This window comes from Aulonocara sp. 'chitande type north' Nkhata Bay, linkage group LG20 (genome assembly GCF_057382095.1).
Source record: "Aulonocara sp. 'chitande type north' Nkhata Bay isolate Kocher_YH1m ecotype deep benthic linkage group LG20, A_spYH_male_GT1.1, whole genome shotgun sequence".
Classification (NCBI taxonomy): domain Eukaryota; kingdom Metazoa; phylum Chordata; class Actinopteri; order Cichliformes; family Cichlidae; genus Aulonocara; species Aulonocara sp. 'chitande type north' Nkhata Bay.
In genome coordinates this window covers 13214977-13230914 of record NC_141363.1, presented here as the reverse complement: position 1 = coordinate 13230914, position 15938 = coordinate 13214977, and the positions used below count along the sequence as shown (strand labels likewise).

At 42.3% G+C, this 15938-nt stretch overlaps 1 protein-coding gene across 2 annotated transcripts in view; it reads right to left on the bottom strand.

Moving 5' to 3' along the window:
• LOC147305288 (plexin-A1-like) overlaps positions 1-15938 on the bottom strand; it is a 317652-nt gene that overhangs the window by 236938 nt on the left and 64776 nt on the right. For both annotated transcript variants that reach the window (XM_086277276.1, XM_086277277.1), the window contains exon 3: positions 721-903. In XM_086277276.1, the coding sequence (XP_086133402.1) occupies positions 721-903 (183 nt within the window). The remainder of the gene's footprint in view (positions 1-720; positions 904-15938) is intronic.

The following is a 15938-nucleotide window of genomic DNA, read 5'->3' as shown; positions in this document are numbered from 1 at the left end:
TTTACTTTTTTTTTAATGTATATGTCTTATTTGGTATGTCTCAAAAGCATTCAGTGACAATGGCAAATCACTGAAAAGCTATTTCAAAATAAAACAAGCACAAAATGCCATTACAGACACAGAAATATATATATATATATATTTATATATATATATATATATATATATATATATATATATATATATATATATATATATATATATATATATATATATATATATATATAGCCTCGTCGCTACACTGATATATATATACACATGCACATTCAAAGCTGATATCTACACTGAGCGCTGATGATAAAGCCATTTGTCAGCGATGCCAAAACCAATGACCACTGAAAATACATCAGAAAATGACAGAAAATTGCTTCAGAGTGAAAATGCTTTTCTATAGTCCATGAAACACGCATACTCATGCAGTATACACACACACACACACACACACACACACACACACACACAAGCCCTGCACTGTTACCAGAGCCTTTAAATCCCCGTTTTAGTCACATTTTGTTAGTTTCCTTTCACACCACACCACTGTCAGGTGAAATGTTTGTATCTGATCCTTTTTTTTTCATATTATAGAATGCATATGTGGTGAGATCTGAGAAGCTTTGAGCCAAATCACACTGAAACATCACTGAGTTTTGTCTTTGCGAAGAGTCTCTGTGTTAAACAGATCTGCGAGGATGTAAAGGTGCTTCGGAAACTCCAGCCTACCTTCTTTATGCGTCCGCTACGAGTGCCCGTGAACGCCACTGTGTTGCCACGGTAATCATAAGCAGCCACGGAGGTCATGCCGTCGTCCTTGTCCACATAAAGCGGGATGCCCTCGATGGCGGTGGTGCCCCCTAGAGGCTGGTTGAAGTCCTGGCCGCAGAAGTTGTCGTCTATCTGTAACGGCTGTGCAGAGAGGGTGGGGGGGAGGGGGGGGTGGAGAGGGAGAGAAAGCCATTAACTCAACCATTAACACTTTCTAAATCCCTTCTCTTGTTAAACTAACATTAATTCTTAAAGAAGGAGGAGGATTTCAATCCCTCCAGCACTTAGCAGAAATTTTATGGCTCCTGGAGTGAAGCCAAGCCATGGCAGATTTACTGAGAAAATGGTATAAAATTATTGGATGTCACTGGAAAAATTGACTCCAGTTTCCTGAACTTTTTTTGTTTTGAGATGTTGTTGTAAATGGCAGACACAAGGCTGACAGGGATGTGTGTATCTCATTAAGGGCCAAAAGCCACACAAAGCCAGTTCATGCCTCTGTGTTTGGTGTGTTTCCTTCCATTACAGGCTTTGATTATTTCATTGTATGTGATGTCAAACTAAGTAATTAAGTATCTCAGTACGGCCTGAATGGATGAACAGTTGATTGCTAATGTTTAAAATATTGATCTCTTACTGCTTTGCCAGTGTAGTTTCTATCAGTAGACAAGCCAATACAACAAGTAAATCAAATGGAGTAAGCATAAACACGGAGGGGAGGGTGAATACATGAGCAGGACACTGGAGGAGGGAAATGACAGGAAGTAAATTATAGGTCAGATTAGCATATCATAATCAATGTGTCTTGTATAGCCTCGTCGCTACACTGATATGTTGATATGCCAAGCCTGATTTATGAATACGGCGCAAGTGGAAAGGTGAGTCTGTGTAACAGGCATGTCATTAAAACCATGTGTCGCATCACAAGGTTCACCTCACTCTGACATGCGTAACGGTGATGATCAGCATATGCACCACTACTGTAACATCACACGCGCTGAGAAGCACGTTGAGAAAGACACACACACACACACACATCTAGACAGAAGTTCATCCTAAAAAAAAAAAAAAAACACTATTCAGTTCAATTCAGTTTTATCGATAAAGCGTCAAAGCACAACAACAGTCACCTCAGCGTGATTTATACTGTATACTTGGCGACAGTTGGAACGAAGAACTCCTATCTGCTGCAACCGGTGGAGGGGGAAGTAATGCTAGAAACAATGCACCAACCAAAAACATTGGTGCACTTTGGAGGAATGTAATGCAAGTATCTGGCAGCTAATAATTTTCTGTGTGGCTAAATGTATTAGTTTGTTTTCCAATTACTAGCACTAATTAGTAGGCATCTGTTTGTCAGTGATGCACCTAAGCTGTCTATGGATACTAACCAAGCCTGCCAATATTACCTCATTAACCTTGTTCAGTTTTGACCCAATTCTTCACAGCTTCCTGTGTCTCTGAAGGGACAGCATGAATAAAAGTAAGAACATATTAGCTTTTCTTCTCTCACCCATGAGTTTGTCTTACTTTATACAAGACGCTGTTAGCTAGAGCCAGGTACTTTCACAGTCTAAACACGTGCAGTTAGTGGAGTTAGTGGAGTTGTACTGCTGGGGACGTGTCTAGCGTGTACCCCCCACCCCCATGATCCTGAATTGTATAACCCTTTCACGCATAGTTGTCACTACAGTGGACAGCTATTCAAAGGCTGTTTTCTGCACATAAACCACTACATTGGACACTGATGTGTCACTCCATACCCTGCCACCCACTCCAAAGGTGATGTTGTCCACCTAATTGGACATGTAAAAAAACTCTTTGAAAAGTACATGTTCAAAAAATTAAGTTCAAAAATCTTTTTTCATGCCTAAAGATGAATAAAAATACTTAAGAAAAAAATCTGGATTGAGGTTGTCATAATTCATGCATGAAAGGGATAATTAGAAAATAATGGATAGACGGATGTTAGCTAGTTATTTGCTTCTGCTACTTGTTCATTTTTGTCCAGATAGCCAGGCTCATCAGTATCATGGATGTGCAACTGAACCACCAGGCATCTGCCCTTGACTGCCACCCAACACGTATCACACCTGAGCTCTACACCACCTCCTGTGGTTGATGAGCCCACAGAGGATGGCTGGGAAGAAGCAGGTCTGAGCCTCTCTGCTTAGGCTGCTGGACCTGCGACCTGGTCGCAGGATGAGCATCAGAAAATAGGCAGATGAAAGGATGGATGTTCACTTTTGGGTACACAAAGTATAATTATTTGCCTAAAAAAATGTAAAAACCTCTGGTGATATTTAAATCATCCTGCCTCAAAACACAGAGGGACATATTGACAGTGACGCACGGATGTAATGCACTGTGTACACGCACAGACCCAACTGAACACAATAACAATAATAAAAGAGGAGAAAAAAGCAATATATCAATACATGCACAAAGAAGAACAATGCGCACACTCTCACACATAAACACACACGATGACGATTAAGCCTCCCACACCACACAAATTAACATGCCAGCCTTCTCTTGTTCATTACAAGACGTATCGTCACTATAGAGACTAATCAATCAACCCCACCCCTCCAAAACAGCAAAGCTGTCAGGGAGCGTGCGCTTGTGTGTGAGGTAGCGAGGTTAAAAAAGAAAAAAGAAAAAAGGGGGGCTGAGAAAAATGCCTGTGGCGGTCATTGTCTGCCTTCTACCAGACTTTCAAAGGCAGCCAGAAACATGGCAAAGTTTAACTTCAGTGAACAAAGACACAAAGTGACAAAGTGAGTGAGAGAAGGGCGAGAGGGAGGGACACACACAACAGCTTTGGCTTTTGTATGATTTACATAAACATGTTCTCAATTTTGGAGCTGCTCTGCGAGAAAAAGAGGGCAAAGAGAGACAAACAGGATGAAGAAAAGGGAAAAGGAAAAAAGCAAGCGAGGCGATGCAGAGAAGATGAAGACAGATATGAAGGTGCGGGAGAGAAGGAAATTAAAAAAGGAGAAGTGAATTACAGAGGGGGACAGAGGGGGAAGTGGCAGGAGGAGAGGGAAGAAGGAGAAAGAGCGAATGGACACAGACGGTCACGGCTCAGTGACAGTGTGAACCCTGGCCTTGGGTCTCTGCCACACAGTTTGCCCTGATAAAGACAGCAGAACTAGACCTCCATTCATTTCTTTCACTCACTTCCTTTTTTCACTTCTTCTTTTCTTTTTCCCCTATTCTAGTTTCTCCTCACCCTGCTTATCCTCCTCTGCTTCCCTCTTGTCTCTTTTCCCTTATCTTCCTTCAAATACTTCCCTCGTAGCTTTTCTTTTCCACAGGAACTGGCCTTTGGGAAATCTTGTCTGTCTCTGAAGGATGCCCCCCCCCTTCACAAGCCTGCAGCTTTTCGAGACCACCTTTTCTTCCTTCTTTCCCGTAACAGCTTTATCAGAACAATGATCCACTGTTACAATAATTAACTGAATGCACTTGTAAAGGGTCAGAGGAATGACCTATGTGTCAGAAGCAGTGCTAGTAAATAGTAACACATATTAAAGCCATCAGCTATCTTTCGCGCAAGCCCAAAGTTTAACCTGATGCCCATGTAGGAACTGTTTATAATAGCAGCTTATAATATCATCATTTAGTCTGGATTTATTTATGCTGGGCGGCCCATACTTGTAAACTAATCTGATGAATTCCCAGTGTCTGTCAAGCTCGCGCACACAGAAGCGAGATCACCATCTTCCCAGCGCTGTTGTCGGCATGCTGAGGACGCTAATGGTTTGTTATGTTTAGCTTGACTTGCATCATTACCATAGAGTCAACAGCTCAGATTGAGGCACAGTGGAGCGTTCAGTCGACGTGTTTTCACTGCAGACAAATGTGGCCTCACACAGACCTGACATCTGCTAGCTGTTGTGTGCCTTGTAGACATGTAATTCCTATAGTCTGCCTACTTTATCATTCCTCCGCAGCTACTCATTAAGGAGAAGCCGAAGCATTTCCAGCCACCAATATGAAAGTGACTTAAGAGCCTAATTAAAGCATAATAATGCACATGATACAAAACCACGAGGGAAGAAAAAGAGAAATCCTCACACACATTTAATTATTTAGACTTCAGTCGTTAATGCTACAGAGCATACTGTGACTCCATTCATACTAAGCTAAAAGTCTCTTTAATCGATATAGTTATGTATCGGGTGTCGGTGCATCATCAGTTTTTCAAACTGTAACTAATCAAAGGTCAACAGAAATGCTAGCTTACAGGGTCTGTCCACTATGAGGGTTTCATGGCTTCACATTATGATGGAAACGAGTCTGATGTTCATATTTAAATGATCGTCTGCTTGTACCCACCAATACATTAACAGTAGAAGCTATCAGTAAAGAGCAACACTGTGCTGCTTTGCAGCTGATGGATGCCAAGCTTATAAAAAATGCCTTTTTAAAAAGAGTGTCTTCAAGGGTGAAACACAACAACAGCGACCACTTGGGAAGTATTGTATGTGCTCCTATAGCATCGGTTATAACAGAACTGTGTTTTACATGCACTTAAAAGAGCATTAGCTGCTAGCAGTTTGAATATGCCATCATAATAATCTGATGTTTGCTATGTCTGCAGACATCTTCCTCATGCCAAAATACAAACAAAGGCTGAAACAGGAAGTTCCGGTTCAGAGGAAGGTCGCGCGCTGGATGGATCAATCGGTGGCCGCGTTACAGGACGCACTCGATGACGCAGACTGGGGCATGTTCAGAAACAGCTCCGACGATGACGTCAACGTGTTTACGGAAGCGGTTGTGGGATTCATCGGGAAACTAGCGGATGATACCGTGGAGACAAAGACTATCACAACGTTTCCCAACCAGAAGCCGTGGGTGGATAAAACCATCCGCGACGCTCTGAGATCCCGCACCGCTGCCTACAACACGGGACTCATGACGGGGGACATGGACCCGTACAAAGCCGCGTCATATAACGTGCGGAGGGCGGTGAAAGAGGCGAAGCAGCGCTACGGGAGGAAACTAGAGTCACAACTCCAACAGAGTGACTCTAGGAGCCTGTGGCGGGGACTAAGGAAAAATAACGGACTATAAAGCACCAACAACCGGTATGACGAACGCGGCCGTGACTCTGGCAGACGAGCTGAACACTTTCTATGCTCGCTTCGAGGCTGCAGCTAAGGTCTCCAACAATGCTAGTGTTAGCGGCGCTAACGGCTGCAGACAGGAAGATACTGCCAGCACCGGAAACGTGCTCGTCATCTCCGAGCATGAAGTAAGGAGAGCCTTCAAGAGAGTGAACACCAGGAAAGCAGCAGGACCAGACGGCATCCCAGGTCGTATCCTAAGAGACTGCGCATACCAGCTAGCTCCTGTGTTCACTGAGATATTCAACATCTCTTTATCTCAGTCGGTGATCCCCACATGCTTCAAAGAGTCCATCATTGTTCCTGTCCCGAAGAAACCCCACCCTGCTTCTCTCAATGACTATCGCCCTGTAGCCCTCACCTCAGTAGTGATGAAGTGCTTTGAACGCCTGGTCAGAGACTTCATCATTTCTTCACTACCAGACACACTGGACCCACTACAGTTCGCTTACCGTCCAAATCGTTCCACAGACGATGCCATCTCTCATCTCCTCCACACATCACTCACTCACTTGGACACTAGAAGGGGGAATTATGTTAAAATGCTCTTCATAGACTACAGCTCTGCATTTAACACCATAATTCCCTCCACACTCACCACCAAGCTGGAGCATCTGGGACTCAGCTCATCTATGTGTCTGTGGATCTCCAACTTCCTAACTGGCAGACCACAGGCAGTAAGGATGGGCGGACATGTCTCAGCCTCCACCACTCTCAGCACTGGAGCCCCCCAGGGGTGTGTTCTGAGCCCCCTGCTGTACTCTTTGTACACATATGACTGTGTGGCCACTACCAGCTCCACCACCATCATCAAGTTTGCTGACGACACCGTCGTGGTGGGCCTGATCTCTGATAACAACGAGACGGCCTACCTGAAGGAGATTAGGAATCTGGAGAACTGGTGCCAGAGGAACAACCTCCTTCTAAACGTCAGTAAGACAAAGGAGCTGATAGTGGACTTCAGCACTAAGCAGGAGAGGAACTACCAGACCCCCGTCATCAACGAGTGCCCAGTGGAGAGAGTGGACAGCTTCAAATACCTCGGAGTTCACATCACGCAGGACCTGTCATGGTCCTGTCACATCAACACCGTGGTGAAAAAGGCCCGTCAGCGTCTCTACCACCTCAGACGCTTGAGAGACTTCCAACTGCCCTCCAAGGTGCTCAGGAACTTTTACTCGTGCACCATAGAGAGCATCCTGGCGGGAAACATCTTAACCTGGTTCGGGAACAGCACCATGCAGGACAGACGAGCTCTACAGAGGGTTGTGCGGTCAGCTGAGCGCACCATCCGCTCCGAGCTCCCTGACCTGCACTCAATCTACAGCAGGCGGTGCTGGACCAAGGCCAGGAAGATCGTGAAGGACCTCAGCCATCCCAACAACAGACTGTTCTCTCTGCTGAGGTCAGGAAAGCGATTCCGCTCCCTGAAGACCAACACAGAGAGACTGAGGAGGAGCTTCTTCCCGCAGGCGATACGGTCTCTCAATCACACCACCACACAGTACTGACCCACACATACAGTTCTTACACACACACTGGACTTTCTGGACTTTGGTTTTGCACAACACTGGTCACTATATTCTTCATTTACGGTTAATACTTGTACAGCTGCTGTTATTGTGTATATATTTATTTATATTTATATTTCTTCATACATTCTTATATAGTTCTATATTGTGTATTGTGTATTTTGTTGTACAGTTATTTTATTTTCAACTTTAATTTATATATTTATCTTTATCTTATTCTTCCCAGTTAAATTTACCCTTCATTCTAATTTGTGTTGTACAGTTATTTCATTTTTAACCTTAATTTATATTTTATTCCTTCCTAGTTAAATTTACCCTTTTTAATTTTTCATATTTATTTCCTATCTTATTCATAGCCTTTTCCTTTTTGTTCTCTTTAGGTCACGAGCAGTTGTCCAAGCATTTCACTACATATCGTACTGTGTATGACTGTGTACGTGACAAATAAAATTTGAATTTGAATTTGATCAGATTATTATAATTATATACTGCGCGTTTTTCCTGCGTGTCTTATTTCACTCCCATGTGTACTTTAAGATCGTCACTGTCCTCCATACATGCAGTGGATCTTTCATGTTTAACTTCATGTTAATTTAGGTTTAATCTGCTATCCCTACCTGGACGATTACACCACACTTTGTGTAAATCAGTGCAACGATCCTTCACTTGTGCCTAACATAAGGTGACCTGCTGTAGTCTTTTATTAGTGCGTTTATAGGCTCTATATAGCTTGTCCCTGTTGGCCTGGTGGACCTCTGACCATGCTATTAATATTACTAGCTATAGCTCATACTCGGGACACCGTACATAGCATTATTACACACAACCACACACCTTTGTTCTATTTCCAGGGGGTTAGACAAGGACAGAGTCCCCTGTGTTGTCCTTACCAAAGACCTCTGCTGTACACAGGCACTCGCTGGCCCCTGGCAACACGCACACACATAGACACACACAGACCCCTGCCAAACTCTTGCTGGGTGAATGATGATGGGGTGATGAGGGAAAGAGTGGGGCAAGTGAGATAAGGGGAAAAGGAAAGGAGATGGAGAGAGGGGGGAAAAGGACAGAAGAGGGGAGATAGGGAGGAGAGACATGGGGGACGGCTCAGGGGTCAACAGCACTCTTGTCGCCATTAATGAGCCTAAAGCCAGGAAGACAGACACAGAGAGAGTTTAGATCCCGCCCTGTAAACTGCCTATTAACTAGGGAGAGAGAAAAAAACAGCAGAGACCATACTGTGGTTCGAAAGTATGCAGCACTGGGAAGAACATGTTACCAACTTCACCACAGCTACAGTGAACCCATCCACCCCCCGACCACACACACACACACACACACACACACACACACACACACACACAAACACACACACGCAATCACAAATCGTAAAACAACTATTCCACTTCTGTTTGTCGTTTGCCTTTTTTTCCTGACTCCTCACTTACAAGTACTTTGTCTGCAGACTTAAGGCTGCAGCATCTGCTTTCAATTTGTAAATACTTGTATTTAGAATGTGTATTTCAATGTCACACATAGTGAAAAGTATCTGGCAAGCATACTTTAGAACACATCGATTTTGAAGATCGAACAAAAATTGACGTGGGGTGTAGGTATATTTGTTCTTTTAGGTCTGCTTCTACAGCAGCAGGTTTCGTGTAATTCACAGTGGACGTAGCAGGATCACTATATGCAACGTAATCAGCGCAGTGTGCTTTCTCCTTCCTGAAGAAGCCTGTCCTGAAGTTTTTCCCTCAAACATGTTAGAATAAGATTCACATTGCAGTGGTAAACAGTCGGCTCTCCTATAGAGAAAATAGGGATTCTTAAAAAACTCATTTTACAACTTTTATTACTGTGCCAATGGTACTTTCAGATTCCTGATAGACTCTTGTAACAATTTATATGAAAAAAAAAAAAAAGAAAATCCATCTACTGCTTAACAAAAAGACTCTTATTACATTTCTCTTTCCTGTCTAGGTAGTAATTGGCAACAATCTTTGTTTGAATGAAAAAAAGAAACAAGTTCAAAAAGTAGTCATATTTTTCTTGTGCAGCAGACTGAGTAGTTTCTGAAATTACCTTCAGAATAACTACGTTTTGTTAAATAAACTTTAAACTGGGTTTTTCAAAAGTTGCGAGGAGAAAAAAAAAAGTATTTGCTGTTCGGAGAAATGCTTGTTTATAGATTTGGAATGCTAATATATGAGAAGCAGCAGTCAGGGTGAGCTACAGCCAACCTCTGAAGCATGGAGAACAGCTCCTTTGCTATGACTTTCCATTGATTTACTCTAAGGAAATTTTTATTCGCAGCTGGTCATTAAGTGCCGGGGGAATGTGCTGCGCTAGGCTCAGGTTTTTTCTATTTGTGCCTGTTTGGGTTGACCAGCATTTGAGTGTGTCGTCTACATAGCTGGCTCAATTTCAGCCACGTGCCGACCCTTTTAAGCTAAATCTGAAAGCAGGCGCATGGATAATTGTTTTTCCCATAGACTGTAAATAAACAACGGACACAGCTCACTCGCTGGATAGCGAAGTCGTGTTGCAAAACGTCAAGCTGAGCGTTTTTGCCACTGAACTGACTAAAGCGACGAAGTCCTTAAGAAATGTTTCTTGAGGTCATAGGTCAAGTGAGTTGTAGTATTGTTTTCCCTTTAACTTCTATATTTTTAGGCTTCTTTTTGCAACCCCACGACTGCCCTCTGCTGTCCATTACAACAATTCAGTTTTGAGGAACTTTCAAATTGGATTTACTTCCCCAGAAGCGACATCCATCTTTTATATATAGTCTATTCCCGGTCTTCCAAGAATCAGTTTAAGGTGAGGGAACTTTTTGTTTACTGATGGTGTGTTAAATATGTGCACTAGTCTCCTCCCCACTCTCTGTCACGCTCTTTAGTTCTCTGAGTAACATACTGAGAGTGAAAGAGTCAACCGTCTAATCAACTTAAATTGTGAGCAGATTGTCTTTTTCCAATTTGACTCATTTGCAGAGATGTAAGGGAGCACTAAAAAAATCTCATCACAACGAGAGGACAGGGGAAGGAAGTGAGCGAGTGAGAGACAGTGATTGAGGTAAACTGAAAGGGAGAAAGAGAGAGACAGAGAAAGATGTTGTCAACATGCTCTCCAGAGAGCCTAATGCCTCAAGCATCTCCTCATCCAACAGTGGCATAAACACATCGCTCCAATCCCGCGGAGAACACGCGAGTGTGTGCGTGTGTTTCTGCATGTATATGTTAAACACAGTTCGTGCCTCTTTCCCATGTGAGAACGATAATGTCGAAGCAAGAGTTGTACTACAGAGACGTGCTGGCTGATGCAATGAACAACAAGACTTGCAGAGGCGAAAAGAACGCATTTAATTATGCGGGGTTAGCGTGCCTCTGTCTTTTTTAATAAAGAAAGGGTATGAGATGCGACAGCCAAACTTTGAAACCAGAAGTAAACAACACTCACACACACACACACACACACACACACACACACACTACCCTGGCCTACATCCAGGTATTTGTTGTGACTTGGCGTTGGAAGCGCAGGACAGCAATGGTTGGCCTTTCGGTTTCCCCACTGAGCCAATATCTGCTCTCTAATTGGTTGTTAATGAGTCAGAGTGCGTGTGTGTGTGTGTGTTTTTCAGGGCATATGACAAACAAGCAGAGAGAAAGACAGTGTGTATTCGTGTGACAGTGGAGGGGGGGGTGCAGTGGGGATCTTAAACATCTGTCTAACAGACTGGAACACTTGAATGTTTGACCTGTTTATGCACAAATACACAGACAAAACCTATACACACACATCCTTTGTAGCTAAATGTGCATTTGTATGTGTTATAGTGTGTGTGTGTGTGTGGTTGTCTTGCAGAGGCAATACATTCCTTGCCATCACACACACACACACACACACACAAAGTGGACTTAGTGCAGACATCTGGCAGAGCAGTCTGCTCTAATGGCAACAGAACTACGAGCATCTGCATCTCACACCCACACACACATGTGCATGCTGTCACATGCACATAAAGACAGAATATTACTGCAGTTGGTGTAACAACTAATCTAATTAGATAAGCACAAGATACCAAAGACTAATTTGTCACAAGTAGTTTTTGTGCCAATGTTCCAAAAACCCTGACAAAACGCTGACGCTCAGCCTTGAGAATTTTTGAATGGTGTATTCTGACAACAACCTAATTTAGGGATTTAGCCATGACACTGCAATATGAAACAGTTATAAAAAAGACACACAAATGAGTTCTCTCTATTCATCTCCCACCAAGGTATTCTTTTGGGGAAGGAGCTGGATTAATTAAGCAGCAACCTTTTGGGCAGACAAAAACTTCAGTTGCTTGAACGGCTACTTGAGGCTAGCTCCAACAGTGAGTCAATCCCCATATAATCTAATGTAAGATAATACTGGTAATCATAATCATATGTATAACTCATATTTCATTCCAACTTTGGTATTATTAAAGCCTAGCTAACATGGCTAGCTTGGCTGTGCTCCAGTTCTTTTGAGTGAAATTCTAGTATTTTACATGCATATTATTTACAGGAGACTGAAGACGCCACTTGAATGAGCGTCAAAATGTTTCTCCCACTGAAAACGCTACATCCGGATGAACAGAATCAACTTTTGGGATTTCCTCACCTGGATGATTGAGCAGGCATCAAGACGTTATTTACTGTAGCACTTTCTAGCCGCTATCCAGCTGTGCGCTCTACCCACAAAGTGTATGGATAGCACATCCTCTCAGCTTTCAGGCCTCTCCTCTGTGGAACTTCTGTGTGTTTATGCAACACTTTGCATTCAATATTTACTTATTGTTAATCTCTCACTCCCACTGTATGTGTTTTATCCTGTCATCCTCCCATCACCATTAATCAGTCGCAGCAGATGGCCGCCCCTCCTTGAGCCTGGTTCTGCTGGAGGTTTCTTCCTGATAAAAGGGAGTTTTTCGTTCCCGCTGTTCCCAAGTGCTTGCTCACAGGGGGTCGTGTGATTGTTGGGGTTTTCCCTGTATTATTTTAGGGTCTTTATCTTACAATATAAAGCGCCTTGAGGAAGCGGTTGTTGGGATTTGGTGCTATATAAATGAAATGAATTCAATTGAACTGTTTGCAGATTTTGCTATAGTAGCCTTTGGGAAGAAATGCCAAGAAATAGAGAGATGTAAGTGAAAATGTAAATATATGTAAATATAGATGCTTCATGGCTTTAAAAATAACTGCCATCCCAAATATTTATTGAAAAGAAAGCTGAATTCACTTGTCTTTTTTTTGTATATACAAGCACTCACAGATGTTTAGTTAAGGGCCACTAAAGGTTTTCTTTCAGGTTCAGCGATTCACTACTGGAAACTAATACAAATTAATACCACTGTAATAGATGTTGCCAGTCTTGGAAAAATAAAAAAGGGAGAACCATTTCTGTTATCTGCCAGATTATTTGCAAAAAGCACTCCAAACTAAACCATGCTGAGTTATCCACTACACACTAACACAGCAGCTGGAGAAAAACACGGAAAAAACTGTTCAAAAAAATGTTAACGTGTAAACGAACTGTTAACTTTAGTTTAACAAATAAAAAAGGCAGATTATTTACATGGCATCCTCGTTATTACATCCAGAACGAGGTGTCAGTGGCTTTTTATGTGGGAAATATAAATAAATAAATTTTAAAAATTAAATATGCTTTCTTTTTTTTTTCCCCTCCACTATTCTGTGAGTTCACGGGTGGAGGGAAGACACTTCGACATTTCAGCATCTGTTGTTTTGGCTTGGATGAAATGAGGAGTATTAATGGAGGGATGTAGGGAGAGCCTGGCAGCATGGAGATGTGCTCTGGTGGAACGAAAAGCTGCAGGCGAAAAAGGGAGAGAGAGCGAAACTTCAGCCTCAGAGGTGAGAGTCAGCGGAATAGCTGGGATGCCAAGAGATCAACATTTATTTCACAGCTAGATTTATTCTGCACAGTTTTCTTGCACTCTGCTGGTTCATTGTTCTGCACCCAAACTTGAATCTTGTGCGCGTCTCTTGTCGTTTTGGCCCGATTTCTTTCACCCTCAACGTCTCAACTAAAAACAGTCAAAGGAGTTGAAACATAACTCACATAAAAACACATAACACTTGACTGACCTGCAATGTGTAAACTTGTTGAAGACGTATTTGTCTGTGCATGACACTGCAGCGTGTTTTGCACTCTGTCGCTCACATCAACCCCCAATTTCCCACTTCTTTATTGTATTTTTCCACTCTATTCCCCTTATAAACAGCGTCTGCACAACATGCGCAAGTATGAAAACACCATAGAGTAAATTTGGAATTATCTGAACAGCTCTGGAAATAACCCACTGTCTACTAAAGCCATCCCTTCTTCCATTTTTCCACTCCTTGGTGCAGGAATCCACGCATGTAGGATGCCTCATCGAGTTCAGTGTTTATGGCACTCAATGTACTTTAAAACGCCTTGAAACACACTTTTGGGTTAATTAGTTTTAATTGCCGACTTTCAAACGGAGAGGATGAATCACGAATGCGGGTCCTGTTGCTTTAAGTGGTGCCCTGGTGAATTCCAAAACAAGGTGGAGCACATTTGAAATCCCTGTTAGTCTCTGCAATTGTGAAGAACTGATCCCCACTGGGAAACTTTTCTGGGTCATAAATTCATGAAGGTGTGAAGCAAAACAAAACGCACAAAGCAGAGAAATCCCTAGAGGCTGAGGGAAGAGAGGGCTAGGATCCAACACTTGAGTGTCAGTTGGCCATATAGGTTAATGTGCCACAGTGGGACAGCAGCTCGCTTTACCCCAGATAGCCTCTGCCATCAACTGAGCTAATTCCACATGGAAAGTTCCAGTCTGCCATGTCGGGGCTTTTTTTTCTTGGCACAGTAGATTTGTTGACAGCAGTCATACATATTTTCAACACTGCCTGCTGGAAAAATGTCTATTTTCATCTTCACATTAGTGAAATTTGTACTGTAACACAACATGTAATCATGACTTACCTTCATCTACATTAAGATTCAGAATTTTAACTAATACAGTTTTACTGTATTGAACATCAACGCTTAAAGCTATGTCTCTTAGCTGCTTTTGATGTCACAGTCCTGGACGTTTGAATTTCGTTTTTTTAACATTTTCTTTATCGTTTATTCTTTATGGCATTTTGAGTTTTGTCCTAAGCAGGTATCTCCCGGTTGGTTTCCTTATGTTATATTCTCAGGCCTTCTTAGTTTTAGTTTTGCTGTCTAGGATATCTTCACGGTTATAGTCAGGGTTGGGGGTTAATGTAGTCACATTACATTTTTCAGTAATGCATTGCTGTGCTAGATTCAATAATCACTTACAGTTGGGGGTACTTGTTCCCCCCTTTTAGAGTAACTGCTGTAGTTGATACAGTGTTGAATGCCAACATCTTTTTTGAGCTTGCCATCAGCATTTTGTTGCAAAGCTGTATTCCTTCAGAACAGCAGCTTCACTCAACAACTTGAGTGACTAAGTCCACACACCTGAAATGAAATAACATACAGATTGTCTAAAGTCTGAAATCAAAGAGATGCTTTAAGCACTTAAGACGGGGACCACTGGCAGATCATTTCAGCTGCTGCTAATTAGCATAAATTCTGTGGGATGTTTGTATGCTCTGTGCAGGCAGCTGAATTTTCAGTTTCAGGAATGAAATACACCGACTTAATACTTTTGAAACATGACCTTCAGCGCTTGGATCAGTAGGGTACACCTATTCTCTGTATTTGTGAGATAATAATCAATATTTTTGAAAGGTTTTCAGCACAATAATATATTTATATTCTCTCATTTTTAAGCTTGAGACTGGGCAGGTGTACCGAGCTGTGCTGAGGTATATATAGTTTCAGGTTGGATCAGTACTGGCTGGTATCTACTGTAATATTTAAGGATTTTAAGGGCCAGAAAACTTTATTAGGACATCACAGACGTCTAGACTGACACAGATACATGGATACAGAAACACTTTTGGTTTCCAGAACGCATCTGCTACTCTTGGCCTACATTTACCAAATGTAGGCAAACATCACATCTGTGAATTTGCCAAAATGCACTTTCTATGTAACATGAGCCAGATGATGCTCTTTAAGCTATTCTGTCCATCTGAGCACTGCACACTAAAATCTGTGTAATCTGAACTAAAGCCTTCCCTGACAGCCATAATCCAATTATTACAGACCTCTACAGAAATTCACCCAAATATGAGAGGTTGTAAAATACTACGGGGCTGTACGGTGAGAGTGGCAGGCACAGAGTGACACAGAGCAACACAAGCTGAAAATACAGGCATGCAGCTTCAACTCCACGCATTCATGCACACTGCGGTGCAACCAGACTGAAATCAAATGGCATGCTATGTGCAATTTAACAGGATTACAAGTGGCTGACTTACAAAATGAATGAAAAAAATGAGTGAACACGATAGTTCGAAAAATCTTTGGATGATGATCTGATAAAACTTCGCAGGGCTGT